Source organism: Colossoma macropomum, unplaced genomic scaffold, assembly GCF_904425465.1.
Source record: "Colossoma macropomum unplaced genomic scaffold, Colossoma_macropomum, whole genome shotgun sequence".
Taxonomy (NCBI): Eukaryota; Metazoa; Chordata; class Actinopteri; order Characiformes; family Serrasalmidae; genus Colossoma; species Colossoma macropomum.
In genome coordinates, this window is record NW_023495187.1 from 3,790 (window position 1) to 20,933 (window position 17,144).

The window sequence follows — 17,144 nt, forward strand, 5'->3', positions numbered from 1 at the left end:
TTAGGTCCTTTGAGTTTCAAGTACAGCTCAGCTCCACCCACTGTCCTTCAAGATGCATGTAGGACTCTCCTGGTGGTTGAATCTCAACTTGCTGTCAGAACAGAAGAGTCCTGCCCCGTCATCAATCACAGAGGACAAAGAGAAAAACCTGATAACAGTTCAGCTGGCTGTTCAGATCAGTATCACTCCTCAGTACTACAGTACTGAACACTCTTTAAAGACATAGAACAGGACACACGTTTTAGAGAAAACAGTTTATTTTTAGACTCATGTTTACTTTTTTTTCAATAATTTTACTAGATAATTTCTAATTTTTAGTGTTATATGATAAACAGCAAACAGCATTTTTCAAAAACAGATATTTTTCACTCCTATGGTCTGACACAAACCCTGTGTGCAGGTTATTCTAATTCACACAGACACACTGAGTCCTCCCTAACACTAAATCCAGCGTAGAGCGGTTCAGTGAATGTGGTGGTGAGTGTGTGTAGGGGGGTCAGTGTGTGTGTTTTAGGTGAGATGGCGTAGAAGGACAGGACGCCGGACCCCCAGTCCAGATACACTCCTACTCTGTGGACCCGGGAAGTGGATACGGAGATAGGTATTGTAGTGTTCTTCTTATTGTGTCTGAGAGAGAACTGGTAATTACAGACATAGTCACCAGAGCAGGACTGATTGTTACAGACAGAGTAACTGTAATAAGGGCAGTTCAGACTCCAGGACTGATTATTGTATCCAAACCCACAGTCCTCACTGCCTCCTTTCCTCCTGATTCCTCTGTATGATACTGATATATCAGCTCCTTTATTCCACTGAACCTCCCAGTAACAGCGTCCAGTCAGACGCTCCACACTCAGAACCTGAGGACAGCCATTAAATCTGTCTGGATGATCTGGATACGACTGATCTTCTCTCACATACTGCACCTTTCTGTTCCTCTCAGACAGAGAGAGACGACTGTTCACTGTGTTTGGATCCAGAGTGAGATCAACAGCATCTGTGCACACACACACACACACACACACACACACAGACACACACACACACACACACACACACACACACACACACACACAGATTAGAGGACATGCAAACACAGAGAGGGGAGTGTGTGTGTGTGTGTGTGTGTGTGTGTGTGTGTGTGTGTGTGTGTGCATGCCTATGTTACATTTCTTACATTTCTTCAGTCCTAGTTTCATCCTCATCTTGCCTCCATGATCCATACTGAAGAACAAAAACACACACATACATTTACACACACACACGTACATATATACACACATGTATATATGCACACATCTTGTGCCAGTTTCACACATTTGAAACATTTCACACACTATAACATTTGTCCACGTGTTATGGTCAACATGCCTAAACATGCAGATGTCTCCCTTCGCTCATGCACATACATTGGTGCTGCACAAAATGTGGAAGGATTGTACAAAAAGTAGGTGGAGGAGATGTTGGAAGTGTGGCTGATTGCATATTCCATTCTATTTACTAAAGTTTGAGCAGCTCACAGTGGCCGGTTTGAGTGCAGATTTTTCTCCAGCTTTTAAAACCAGCTTTAAATTTATGTTACAGTCTCAGCACAGAGACTGAGAGAATATTGATTAATATGATAACATTATTAAATCTCTCAGGATGATATGACTGTTTCACTCAAGCGATGTGCTAACAGTTTCTAGAGCAATGCATAAATATGACAGCTTATGACACACAGAGCACTCAGAACAACCTAACACATTTTAGTTTTTGGAAAATGGACAAAAAGTGTCTCAGCATGATTAGTAATGTTTACACATGCATCCTACACATCTTTGCTACACAAATAAACAAATAAGATTAGGCAGAAGAAACACTGAGACACTGGTAACAGCAAATATTATATATGTTAAATGACTCTGAGATGACATTTTCTTTGATTTCAAAGAAAATGTCTAATTTGTATTCAATAAGAATAATAATAATAATAATAATAATAAAAAATGCTGTTGTTATTACGTATAAATTATGTAGTTTATTTACCCCTATTGTCAATTAATCAATTTTATATTTATTAAAGTAATACTAAAGGAAAACCACACTTCAGAATAACAGTACTTCGCTGCCTCACCATAAAGACAAACACATCCACAGCTAAACATTACAGTCAGTAATGTATACAATATGTATAATTACAGTTAGTAATGTGTTTAATATGTATATTTACAGTCAGTCTGTGTGTAGAGACAGTATGTCAGTAACTCACTGTAGTTTCTCCAGTGTGTAGTATGGATCCTCCTGTAGATCAGAGAGCAGCTTCACTCCAAACTCTCCTGGGTTATTATAGGTCATATCCAGTTCTCTCAGGTGGGAGGGGTTTACTTTCAGAGCTGAAGCCAGAGAAGAACAGCCTTCATCTGTAACCATACACCCAGACAAACTGCAGAAAGAAAGGAAAAAGAGCGACAGATGGCATTTACATACAGCTATAAGCAAGCTGCAGTTCAGTACATAATAGTTGTATCTTTAAAAAAACTAATGAGACAAAATGACTGAATTGAATAAATGAATGATTAAAGAATTTTAAATAAAACTAAAGAAAGTTGCATGTTCGGGAAAAAATATTTATTTTATTGGTCCTACTCTCCATGAACTCTATGATTGTCTTAGATCATTTCCTGTATAATTATGATGTTACACATATATAAAATCCAAAGAGCTGTCAACTCAAGTGCACAGATAGCACAGATAGGAAATGGTTCTAAACAAATTAGTATTCAATTAGAATTACTGTTGAGCACAATCAGGTAGTAATAAAAAGTTTGCCATGTCCCCATGTGAGCAACATGGTAAAAGAAGCAAAGCGTAACCCAAAGATCACAATTTTAGAACTGCACAGTTTAGCTGAATCTCAGGAATTGCAAATTGTAAAATTCACAAACTACACAGGATAGTGTGTGAAGAAGAACTACGGGTGAATCATCGAGCAGCAAACTAACAAAAGCAGCAGCAAAGTGGAGCTCCAGTTCCACTCAAGATCCTTCATTGTAACAAGAATCCACCAGCTGTATGAAAGAGAGTAAGAGGATACAATCAGAGAGGAGCTTGTACAACCCTGGTGTACAACCATGTTTCCAAAAAAGTTGGGATGCTGTGCAAAATGTAAATAAATAAACAGACTACAATTATGTGAAAATCATTTACACCTTATGTGTCATTGAAAATAGTACCAAGATAACATACCAAATGATGAAACTGAAAAATAAGCCCATTTTGAATTTGACGCCAGCAACACGTTTCAACCAACTTGGGACAGAGGCATGTTTACCACTGTGCTGCATCACCTCTTCTTTTAACAGCACCCTAAGTATTTTGGAACTGAGGCGGCACGCTGTAGTTTTGAAAGTGAAATGTTTTCCTGTTCTTGTTTGAAACAGGATTTCAGCTGCTTATCAGTTCGGGGTCTCCTTTGTTGTATTTTTCATTTCATAATGCGCCAAATGTGCCTTCCACAACGTACCCTAAGACTATATACTGTTCCCTTGGAATTATAAGGTTCTATCTGATATTTTTGTCTAAAGTGAGTTATTTACATATTCAAAGTATAACCAGATATGATCTGGACATGAAACCTAATGTAAGGTGTAAGCAGGCTCTTTATTTGCTCTGTCTGTATGAGTTTTAACCTCAAGACTACTCTTTGACCTCCAACACTTCTGAAGGCCTTTTGCATTCACTCACATTTTGAAGGGCAATGCTGTATGTATGGTAGCAAAGCTTAATAGAGCCTAGCAGTAAACAAAATGGGAACCTAGCCAGCTAGTTGTGAGGGCAGAGTGCTTGCCATACAGCCAATTTCCCCTTCTCTGTGTTCCTGAAAATTTCCATCAAAGCCAAGAGTATAGCTTTAACTTGTTTGAATTCTTTGATGGAACCCAAAATGCTACAATGTTACAATATGTTACAATGCTACAGTAAAACAAGCATGAATTAAAAGCTCCAAAAGTCAGTGTAGGAAGATGCAAATTTCTTAAATTCTAAATGCCACTGCTAACTGAAATTACCATTATTGTGGCAATGGTAACTGGGGACTTACAAAGTAAAATGATATTAACAAATGAAATATTTCTACATTCAATTCTGCTATACAAAGACATGTATGACCAAAAGGTCCATGAACTCACTTGAACATCCTGTGCTTTATTTCATGTGCAGATTATGCCAGTTAAGCTAGGATGCTATTAGACAGATAACTATTATTAACTAGATAGACTAATGTTGATTAACTTTATCAATAATTAAGGGTAAACCTGGTTCACAGATATTAATGCAGCTCAGCTACCTCTTCAATATTTAAACAGTGGAAACTGAAAAACAAAATTTAATTGCAGTGAAGATGATCATTTGCTGTCCAGAAAAGCACTTTTTGTGCCTAATTTTACAGTAAAGCTGATACTCTATGTTTTGATGTATTATCATTTGATGCATTGTTACAGTAATATTACAACAATGTGCTAATGAAATAATGCTGTTTTTAATAAAATGTCTACAATTTAACTGGAATGTATTAAAATAACTGTTTTCTGAAGGAATTATTAGAACCAATTCTTTTGGAATTTCTTTTCTGTGCCATGAACCCTCAGAGCCGACAGGATCTGGGATACAGTGATGAATGTTCATTACTGAATACATGAATGGGATCCTGAAGGGTCGCCTGCCGTGTTTGAGCTGTTCTGCCTTCACCACTGTGCAATGTGGACATAAGTAGCACTCAGTAGCAGGAACTAATTGATGCTTCTAAAATGGTGTGCAATTCAGCTCAAAATATAAAGAAAATAATTTTTTTTTTATTTGATTAAGGAAGAGTTTATTCCCAACACTGCTAAATGTTTTTATTCCTCCATTACAACTTCACTTTAAATGGGTGTTAAGTAAGCAGGTCCAGTAGTTTATAGTCCGTAGATGTTTTGTACTAGTAAGTTATATTGATAGTTAAGACATATTAAGTGGAGTACTTAAAACAGACTTGCTTGACCCTTTAGAATAATGAAAAAAGGCAAAATGAATACACTTTACTGTACAGTTCCTTGAGTAAAAATTGGTGTTTAACAATAGTATAATCTAAAAAAGTAAGTAATGCGGTTGTTGTAAAAAATGTATAAAAAATGCATATTAGCTTTTTAGCAACCTGATACACTTACTTTTTTCACTTACTTTTACTTTTAAAACAACAAGAATTGCATGGGGGATATCACTCTGTTAAACAGGTTTCTAATTAGTTTTAGATACAACATTAGGAATAGTTACACATTCAATACTGAGAAGGTTAGTGTGAGAGATACAATAGAATTCTAAAAGAGGTTGAATTTTACCTGACAGTGAATTGTTTCTTTCTTTACCTTTTTAATTCAATGAAAGCTCACCTGAGTTTCTTCAGTTTGCAATGAGAACTCTTCAGTCCAGCAGAGAGCAGCACCACTCCTGAATCCTCAATGTCATTGTTACTGAGATCCAGATCTTTCAGGGAGGAGTTTACTGATTTCAGAGCTGATCCAAATTTTTCACAAGGAATTCCCTTAAACTTGCAGAAAGCCAGTCTGGAAACAGATATAACAGTATGCTTAAAGAAAGACTTTTGAATGGAATAAGATGTGCGTCATATTGTTTATATAACACACTGATAAGATATAACAGTATGCTTAAAGAAAGACTTCTGAATGGAATAAGCTAAGAAGAATGTCATATTGTTTATATTAAACACTGATAATGTGTGGTTTCGCATTTGTATAAATATATTTGTAGACACACAGGAAATCCTAAATGATGCTTAAGTTTTTGATGTTCACAGTTTATTGTGCCTTATCAACTTGTTTTCAGTTAGTAATGTATTCACCGAAAGTTCACCTAAGAATCTCCAGTTTACAGGCAGAACTCATCAGTCCAGCAGACAGCAGCTCCACTCCTGAATCCTGCAGATTGTTGTTACTGAGGTCCAGCTCTTTCAGGCAGGTGTTCATGGATTGTAGCACTGATCCTAGTTTTTCACAGGATGTTGCAGTGAGATTGCAGCCAGCTAGTCTGTAAACACAGAGTAAATACAGCATGTGGTACATTTAAATCAGGGGAACTGGCATGGAGTGAAATTACTATCCGTGTGCTACTTCGTCGTTACATCCAGAAATAAGTACACTGGATGTTCATAATCTGATAATTTATTCAGGTGTTCCAGTTGAAAACAAAAGCAAACCCAGTCATTACTTTTTCTCTCTAAGTATGAGGCCAATTTATGATACTGTTTAATTTTAAATCTTACAAAATCTTGCAAAATACTGAATGAAGCATTTCTGAATTGACTGAGACTAAAATAAATGTTATTATGCTCCACTAATATAGAGATAAGATACTTTTTGAATTGGTTTGTTTAAAATAGTGGAACTCATCGTCAGCAAAATTAAGACTGCACACAAGATATATTGGCTTTATAAGCCCTGATTCACCACATTTCACTAAAATCTGCATCTCTTTATACATAGTTTTAAAAGTCAAACAGAATTGGTTTGATGTTGTTTGTAAAACATACATTACACTTATTTGTTGTGTTTTTATATTCCATTGTTGGTCAGCATTAGAGATTCAGTAGAATTCTAAAATCATGTGAAATTAATAATGAAATTAATGTTATAACAATGCTATTTTTATATGTTTACAGTTTGTTATGGCTTTACACTATATTCTTCCCCAATTACAATATAGAGGTAGTTTACCCAAGTTTCTCCAGTATACAGTAAGAACTCTTTAGTCCAGCAGAGAGGAGCTCCACTCCTGAATCCTGCAGATCATTGTTAAAATGGGGTACATGAAATCAAATATCACAGGCATTATTAGCTTCTTTATTCAATTGATCTTTGAGATTTATGAGATGAATATTGTTTATTTACAATAATAGCTTACTTTGCTCCTTTTAATGTTGAATGTTTTTATCAAAATGTGCCCAGTTTTCCAAAATAATAAAATACCCATGATCATTGTAATTGCAGAACACCACACATCACTACTCTGGTCCCTCAATTACATTCTCTGTTTAGGAACCAGAATATACCAGGCTCTGCTGTGCAGAGGACACCCATCATTACTTTTAGATTACTAATAATATAAAGTTACTAATAACATAAAACATCATTTATAATAAGATTTTTAATCCTCAAATGTTTCAGAAAATAATGGAAGACAGGGAACATTTGATGACCTAAACAGGGTAATGTTGTTTGATGTTCCAAAATAGGGTAAAGTTAAGGAAATGGAAAAATGCTAACTAAAAATGTAAAGAAAAAGAATATTAGATACAGAGCACAAAACAGCAATATAGAGTTGTAATAAATGGAAACAAGTTATAGACAAGTTTTTTTCCTTGCAGGTCTATACTCTGATAGTCCACTTAGGTAACCAGAAAGCTTTAGATTCATGTTTCTGGTCTTTCCACCTATATTTTCTTTTAACAGATTTAAATCAAGACACAAATTACACAGACCCCTTTGGCTACATATGTTTAGTCCCAGTGCTCTAGTACAGAGAATGGAATGTATGTGAAGCATATCCAAACACAGTGAGTTATGATCTATCATGGTTTACGAGCACATGTTTACTGAATGATTAGCAGCAGAATTAATCTCAATATGGTCAACATGGTTTCAAATGTTTTCAATTTTGTTTAATAGTAAAGACATGCCTCAGAATAAGTGCTTACCAAAACATTCAAGATATATGTATAAATTAATAGAATTTAATAGCAGATAAATGATGCCTGCTCAGAAGTGTGTGGGCATGTCAGATCACACAGTGACTTACAGTGTTGTCTCCCTTGTAATGTAAACCACCCAGCACCAGTGGCAGTGGTGACTGACACCGCCAAAATGCAGATCAAGCTGTCTAATGGTAATTTTAGAGTTCTGGTTACATTTTACAACGAATGTTCAAGAACACAGGCTTTAATCTTATGACAGGTATATCATGGACATATCATATCTGATAACTTACAGCACTAAAGTTATATCCATAACCTATAGCCAGCTAGCTAACTGCTAGACTGTGCTTCTGAAACTGATCTTCAAGTAATCTGGCTCAAACCCTGTGTGCCAGTAATTTCTCTTTAATTGCAGTACTTATCAGAAACAGAAATAATATCAAATAATGTGAATCTCTTCAATCTGCAGTATGTAAAATCTGAGTCACAGGTTCTGAAGCAAAGTGCACAGGTTACCAAGTTAACTCTTCCTAATATCAGATCTCTCACAAACAAGTCCTATTAGACTAATGATTTTATTACAGTCCAAGGGCTTGATATTGTGCTTTTAAAAGAAACATGGTTAAATTAATGTACAGCTGAAACAATATTAATTGAGTCAGCTCCAACAATTAATATATACATTTATATAGCTTTTAGCCAGTACGCTGCTTTTAATTGGAACCAATTGACAGAAGACATTAGAAGACCCCCCAACTCTAGCCACTGTTAAATCAGGGCTGAAAATACTCCTATTCGAGCAGTGTTCAGCTCAATTTAAAACAAAGCTTTCAGCTCAGTTTCCTCTCACTTCTCTTCTGTAATAGCACATTCTGTAATCCTGTTTTAATAAATTTGACTTTAATATAATGTTTGCTTCTTTTAAATATTTTGTTTTAATCATGTTTTTAATGTCTACTCTCTTACATCTTTTTAAATTTTTATTTGAATTGCATTTGCATTTTCTCATTCGTAAAGCACTGTAAATGACCACAGTGTATGAAAGGTGCTATCTAATAAAATAATAATACACTTTCCTTGCCTTGTCTTGCCCAAAGTGGAGTGCTAGCTATCTCACTCTTATAAACAAAGTTAATCACAGGTCGCTAACAAACAGGAACCAGCTTCTACCTATGGTACAACAGTGTAATAAATTATCATAACAAGCACCATTAGAAAATAATTAGAAAAGGTTAAATAAATTAGTTGCTCTGAGTTTTGGCTGGGACTTTACAGTGTCTGTATATGATAGAGGCCAGGACTGGCATGGAGGAACAGAGCGAATGATTCCATCGATAAGGACAAAGTGCTTCGCAATCAGACTTTTGTTAGGTTAAAATTGTGGAGCTAATGTTCGGCAATGTGAAGACTATAGATATGAGATACAGGCTTAATAAGCCCCAATTCACCACATTTGCGCGTATCTCTTTAGAAAGATTTTTCTTAAATTAAATACATAATATAGGAAAAAAATATAAAAAACTATTTTATTCAAATTAAAAAAGTGTATCTCAACATGCCGGCTTGTTTTGATCACAGTCGTTTAGTCACAAAGGCACTGAACGCTCAGGAGAGGGAGTGGAATGTGGGTAGCTGACGTATTTCGCTGCCAGTTCATGATAAGCATCACAAAACTGTACACAACAGAAGAAAAAATGAGCACACACCCACTTCAACTCAGGAAGGGTTTGTTAATTAGCAGATTAGTTAGGTCAAGTCAGTGATGGGAGCAGGGCCAACACTAAAATGTGCAGGACAGTGAACCATGCACAGAACCAGGGTTAGCAACCACTGTTTTAGACCATCTGTATCAAATATAATGTGACATGATCAGATTATATTCTTATATACCCATCAGATTAGTTTTCTTACCAACAGTTAAAGAGAATTATTCTACACAGTAACTCAAAGACCATATGCACCCAAACAATGGAGCAAGTGGTGCACCTTCACCCCTGTTCTTATTGGGTTAGAGAGAGTTACAGGTGCTCCACTTTCAATTCAAACAAAAAACAGAATTTTGGTATAAATAATTGCACAAATTTGCAAATAAAACCCAACAGGAACGAAGGTAGCAAATTAGTACATTTATAATAAATAAATTAATGAATAAATAAACCAACTGCCAAGTAACAAAACTTTGTTTTTACTAAGAGACGCCCAGGCTATTATGCATACGGGGTTTCACCCTCACTAAGACATCATGATAACACATCAACATTGGGATCACCCTTAACATTAAGCAGATCTGCTTTCATTAAATAAGAAGTAAATTACCATTCTTTATCATTCAACACTGATTGTACACTCACTGGCCACTTTACTAGAAACACCTTCACAGTACTTCCACTTATTGGCCACTTTATGAGAAGCACCTACCTTCTACTTCCACTAACTGGCCACTTTATTAGAAACACCCACCTCATAGTTCCACTCATTAGTCACTTTATTAGAAACACCTATCCTTCTATTAACTAGCCACTTTATAAGAAACACCTACCTCATACTTCCACTTTATGAGCTCTACCTCTCTTATGAACCACTATATAGGTGTATAGATTATCAACCCCCTTTACCCAAGTCATCAATGGTTTGACCACATTTGCAGACCACAGAACTACTGTTGTCCAGATATTATATGGGTGGCTGTTCTTTCTCAGCACAGCAGTGACATTGACACAGTAGTGTACGAGTGCATCAGACACACTGGTACTGCTGAGGTTTTACATATGTCGGTGTCTGCTAGGTTGAGAGCAGACCACCCACCTAACCTGGACAACACCAGCTCTGATGAAGGGCTAAAGGTTAGCTAACACAAACTGTGCATCAACAGATCAGCAGGGCGATATTGATAAAATTCAATATCAGGATTTTTTTTTTTTAAATACATCATGGTACCAGATTAAAAATAATTAATTTAATAAATTAGCATTAACAAAGCAAATAATTTCATGCTTTCTAAATTCTGTAAGAAAAAGAATGTCATACAAATTAGCATATCCTGTTTTGATTGGACTGTTTTGTTTTCTTCTCTTAAAATGGCACCAAAGTAATCCAGACAGAAAGTACATTACCAGAAAGTATATTTACTATTTAACATTTATGGATTTTAAGCTGTTCTTTCAAAACAATCTGAAGCTCACAGTAAATGATACGCATTTAGTTAACTGTCAGATGTCATGTATAAAGTACACAAAATAAAATTAAAAAGCTCAAAACAAACTTAGTGGCAAAAGGAACAATGCTATTTTATTCACATTACATCATGAATATATTCACAGAACTCTTGCTAAAACAAAAAAGCAATATGTCAATATGATGTTGTACCTACATAATTTAAATATAGCCCAGCCCTAACCAACAGATGAACTACAATCTCTCTACGCCAGCGGGGTGGAGCTACAAGGGAAGGGTTTCTAATACATTGGCCAAGCAGTGTACTGGCAGCACATCATAATGACCAAAACGTATTTTTAATTGGTTAACTAATAAATGGTCAAAGGTCCCATTCAACTATTAAGATATTAATATATCTTATATTAATGTAAATATAACACTCACAGAGCTCTTCTGCAGGTAGTCAGAGCTGGGATCAGTTTCTTATAACCCTCCTCTGATGTGTTGTACTTCTTCAGGTCCAGCTCATCCAACTCCTCCTCTGAGATCAGAAGCATATAGGCTAGTGCTGAACACTGTCCAGGAGAGAGAGACTCTTCTGAGTGTCTCTCTGATTGTAGATACTCCTGAATCTCTTTGGAGAGAGACTTGTAAGACATTTCAGATAGACAGAGGAACAGATTGATGGACCTCTCAGTTGAGATGCCATATGGTTTATCATAACCATCTTTTCTGATTAAGAACTTGATGTACTCTCTGGTTCTCTCTGATCTGCTCTGTGTTGGGGTCAGTAGACCCTGTAGGAGTCTCTGATTGGACTCCAGTGAGATGCCCATCAGGAAACGGAGGAAAAGATCCAGGTGTCCATTCTGACTCACTACAGCTTTATTCACTGCTCCCTTCAGCACCTCATCCAGAGGAACATCCTCAGACCACTCACTGAACAGTGAGGGATAAAACCTCAGTAAGACTTTCTCAGACCACTCTCTGTACAGTGGTTTAAAAATCTGCAGTTCCTCCATGTTCTTGATCTCAAAGCAGTGAAACACATAAAGAGCAGCCAGGAACTCCTGAAAGCTCAGATGAACAAAGCAGTAGACCTTCCTCTGGTAAAGCACACATTCCTCCCTAAAGATCTCAGTGAAAATCCCAGAGTACACTGAGGCCTCAGTGACATCAATGCTGCTCTCTCTCAGGTCCTCTTCATAGAACATCACATTGCCCTTCATCAGCTGTTTGAAAGCCAGTTCAGCCAGTTTCAGTATAATGATTCTGTTGGACTCCAGCATGTTCTTTGGGTCACTCTCATCTTCCTCCTTATACTTCTCATTCTTCATGTTGGTCTGAGTGAGCAGAAAGTGTGAGTACATTGCAGTCAGAGTTTTAGGGATTTCTGTATGAGGCTGTTTCATGATTTGCTGAAGAACAGTGGCTGAGATCCAGCAGAAGACTGGAATGTGGCACATGATGTGGAGGCTCCTCACTGTCTTAATGTGGGAGATGATTCTCTGGACTTGGTCTTCATCACTGATCCTCTTCCTGAAGTACTCCTCCTTCTGTGGGTCACTGAATCCCTGAATTTCTGTCACACGGTTGATGTATTGAGGAGGGATCTGATTGGCTGCTGCTGGTCGGGAGGTTATCCAGATCAGAGCAGAGGGAAGCAGCTCTCCTTTGATGAGGTTTGTCATCAACACACCCACTGATGATGTCACGGTGATGTCAGATACTTTCTCACACTCTTCAAAGTTCAGTGGAATTCTGCTTTCATCCAGACCATCAAATATAAACACAGCTTTGATCTGATCATAAATCGTTGGGTCCAGATCTTTGAGCTCAGGATGGAAGTCACACAGAAGTCCATGAAGACTGTATTGATCATCTTTAATCAGGTTCAGCTCCCGGAACGGAAGCACAAACATGAGCTCTACATCCTGATTGGCTTTTCCTTCAGCCCAGTCCAGAATGAACTTCTGCACAGAGACAGTTTTTCCAATTCCAGCGATGCCTTTAGTCAGAGCAGCTCTGAGCTCTGGCTCTTCTGGTCTGTTATCTTCTCTTTCTCTGTATCTGAGTCTGTCAGCCTCCACAGCTCTAATGTTCTCTTCTCGTGTTTCTCCTTCAGGACCTTGTAGAGGTTTAAAGATGTCTAAGCAGTTGATTGGAGAGTCTTGTAAGCGTCCTCTGGTTGTTTTTTCCATCTGTAGAACCTCATGTTCTTCATTCACTCCTTCACTCTCTCCCTCTATGATGTAGAGCTGTGTGTAAATCCTGTTCAGGAGGGTTTTATTCTCTTCTGTTCTGATTCCCTCAAATAAGCTCTCGTACTTGTTCTTCATGCTGTTTTTGTGTCTCTCTAAGACTCTGTGAAGGACATCATCCACTGTGGAGCTCTGGCTAATGGGGGTCAAACACAACAACAAATATCAATAATACAAATACCTATACATAACTATACACTCAAATGCATTACATTTGGGCTTTTTAATTTAGTGTATAGTTCTTTTCATTTACCTCAGGTTCCCAAGATGAATTTACTGTTACATGAGTTGCACTTTTGATTTCTCCATTAACTAATAAGAAAAAAATATTTCTAGACAACTGTAGTAGCATTCAAATATTGTACATGGATATACATGTTTAAAATGTTAATAAACATGCATTGTTTTCTTTATACTTCCAGAAAAATCACATACTTTTCATTCACATCTTTTCCATGTTAACACCTATTATTTCTTATTAGTACCTGCAGCATCATTTGAGTATTATGTGGTAACATGACAAAATGTCATTGCACATAATGTTCATGCCCTAAATTGCATGTAAGCACATGATTTTAATAGGAGATCTGTGTAATTATATGAGTGTTATGTGATTACAGGTGATAACCTGTACTTTACTGGCTGCCTGTTACTACCAGGAGTCTGAGAAAGAGGACAAACCAAGTTCTAAATAAAGTTAATGTTTTCATGTTCTATTGTGAATAAAACATGGTCTATGATATTTGCAGATCATTGCATTCTGTTTTTATTTACATTTATTTACATTTTACACAACCTCCCAACTTTTTTGGAATTGGGGCTGTAATTGCTTTTGTAATAAAAACATTTGTAACAGCTGTAGCACATGAAGGGCAAAGGCAAGGAAGTTTGGGCCCTCTGAAAACTTTATACACAGGGTTCTTGCCTCACCTCATTTCCTTTAACAGAACCCGTCACAGCACCTTTCATAATTCTACTCTTTACTTTGTTGTGGGTCTAATTAGATATAATTCCATTTTTTTTACTTAGCATGCAGCAAGCTGTGAATGTAAATATAAGTAACATGATTGCAGATCAATACACTGTATGCAGCTGCTTCTTTGAAATTTGAAACTGTATATTGGCTGTTTTTGACTAGTATAGGACTGATGCATTATTGAAAGTCCACTGGATTCTCCAAAAACACATTTGTTGCTATAGATGATGAAATTTAGTGGAATATTCTGAGATATTCTGTTTTTAATGTGTACTTTATCCAGGCTGAAAGACAAAGGGGGGGGGGTGCATGACATTAGCACACAGAGTGGACACTAGACAACTTTCTACTATACCTTTGCTGTCCCAACTGTTTACATTTACATTGAGAGAACAGCACAGGTTAACACTAAATGTACTACTGATTTATGAGAGAAACACTCTAAAACACTGAGTAAATGTCTACAGTATATACTCTGCTGTTTCACTCATTGTGTGTCACTTACTGAATGTTCAGGGATGGACCATCACTTTTTACAGACAACCAGCTCTAGACAACTAGACACTGGAGCAATAGCTCTTGGGTTTCTGTCCTGCTGAACTCTAACCTTTACAAACTGACCTATAATGTATATATAATCCAGAGATCAGGAACATATTTAAAATGCAAAACTGTTGTTTACTGGTATCAGTTATTTACCCTGAGTCAGAGGTTCCTCTCCCTCCACTGGACTGTGCTGACTTCAACATGGACTGGTCACTCTTCATAGAGACAAAGCTGGGTTCTCCTCCTCGCTTGAAATGAGGAAAGTCTCCTATGGACTGGTCACTCTTCATAGACGCACAGCTGGGTTCTCCTCCTCTCTTGAAATGAGGAAAGTCTCCTATGGACTGGTCACTCTTCATAGACACACAGCTGGGTTCTCCTCCTCTCTTGAAATTAGGAACGTCTCCTATGGACCGGTCACTCTTCACAGACACACAGCTGGGTTCTCCTCCTCTCTTGAAATTAGGAACGTCTCCTATGGACCGGTCACTCTTCACAGACACACAGCTGTGTTCTCCTCCTCTCTTGAAATGACGAAAGTCTCCTATGGACTGGTCACTCATCATAGACACACAGCTGTGTTCTCCTCTCTTGAAATGAGGAAAGTCTCCTATGGACTGGTCACTCTTCACAGACACACAGCTGTGTTCTCCTCCTCTCTGGAAATGAGGAAAGTCTCCTATGGACTGGTCACTCTTCATAGACACACAGCTGTGTTCTCCTCCTCTCTTGAAATTAGGAAAGTCTCCTATGAACTGGTCACTCTTCTCAGACACACAGCTGGACACTGGAGATCCTCCATGCTTCACTCTGAAAAATGTTCAACCACATTTAAATGCTGAATAATTTTGTTCTTTACTGAGACTCATTTAGTCTGAGTATAACTCATAATTCCCTCTTTACTGTTAATCAGCTAAGAGCTGATATGAAAGTTACTCACTTTGAATCAGAGGTTCTTCCTCCACTGCTGGAGTGATGAAGCTCCATCACTGAGGTTTTACTCTCCACACACACAGCTTTTTGTGTTGGTATATTAGAGTATCTCAAATGAGCTCACACTTCCAAGTTTTCCGTTTTGTTGGAGTCTTGATTGGCTGGTTGAGTTGTAGCTGAATGTCCTCTAAAGCCAGACAGACACTGTGAGATTTAGAGATCTTGTTCTTTGGTGACTCTCACTGTACATTTGAATAGACCATCGTGTTCATACAAAGCTATGATTTATAAACTCGCACTGTACGAAATGCTCCGTCTGACTGACCTGCTACGGGAAACGCAGCCTCTACAGACGCTCTGTCTACAGACCGTTATCAATAAAGCTGATTCACTCAGAATAACCGAGTACTGAGCAACATGCTGAGACACTGAGCAGCGCTGCTAACACTGAGCACTGAAGATAAAGCAGGCGCTAATGATCATGGCAGGACAGTTTGGTCTCTCTACAGCCTGATTTACTGTTACTTTGAGTGTTCTACTCAGTCAGACAAAGTAAAGTCGCATTGGTAGGAAATGTTGACTTTTTAGCCTCCATGTTGTTAGCCTACGTGCGTCCACCTGCACTGGGGAAGCGGTTGTATTTGTGTGTTTAAAAACGGGCTAAAATCACGCAGTGTATTCCTGGTGGGAATCTGCCAAGGCAGAATGTTTAAAGTGACCAATGACTTTGTGTCCCACCTCCACAGAGTCAGTAATACTTCTCTGTGTGAGCAGAGCCTCCTTCACTGCCAGCCTGAGTCATTTGTTCCCTAGCATAGCAGCTCTGCTTATGTCTGCTGGTATTGGAATGCTGGTGTTGATTTTTACAAGTATGAATACATGAGCATGGTATCGGCCCAATACCCAATACCAGTATTGATATCGATGCATCCCTAATCATAATAATCATTATCAGTAATGTTGCTGAGGTCTGATGTTATCTAGATGAAAGGAGTTCCAGGTGTGTAACCGAAGCTCCTCTCTCCATGTTCTGTAGAACCACAGTTCTGCACAGGTTACTCTGCTCTACCTGCAGAGGTTAATCAGGTGAGGCTGGAAGTGAGGAACACCTCACTGCACCATACATACTGTAAACTCTCTCTACCTCAGTAGAACCGTCCTCCTCTCTGGACCTTCATGGTGGATCACCGACTCTTCATGGACTCATAGCTGAGATCAGGTGAGTCTCTCTGAATCAGACTGAAACAGAACAATGGAGGAAAATTATATGTGTATTATAAGTATATTATATGGAAGAAAGTCATACATGCAAAAAGGACACATAAAACACACTGACTTTAAATTATATATACAGTAAGATCTGAGAGTTTATTATGATAAACATTAATGAAAAATCCTGTTTAGAAATAAAATAATAATATATTACTATTCTACATATAAATTGATGCGTGTCAGCACAAGAGTGTTTCCTTCTTTTCTTTCCTCTGCCTGTTCGCTCTCTCTTTTTTGTCTCTCTCTACAGGTGGAGCAGGCTGTCAATCATTTC

The 17,144-nt window shown here is 37.6% G+C and overlaps 1 protein-coding gene across 1 annotated transcript; it reads right to left on the reverse strand.

Annotated features, from left to right (window-relative positions):
• Window positions 1-231: 231 nt before the first annotated feature.
• Window positions 232-16,848, reverse strand: LOC118801106 (NLR family CARD domain-containing protein 3-like). The gene is made up of 9 exons (XM_036561277.1): window positions 16,743-16,848; window positions 15,606-15,785; window positions 14,819-15,475; window positions 11,327-13,279; window positions 5,890-6,063; window positions 5,409-5,582; window positions 2,252-2,425; window positions 1,178-1,224; window positions 232-997 (listed from the first exon to the last, which is right to left on the reverse strand). Exons 2-9 carry the CDS (start codon window positions 15,650-15,652, stop codon window positions 402-404), a joined length of 3,822 nt encoding a protein of 1,273 aa, XP_036417170.1. The 5' UTR covers window positions 15,653-15,785; window positions 16,743-16,848; the 3' UTR covers window positions 232-401.
• Between the last annotated feature and the right edge of the window lie 296 nt (window positions 16,849-17,144).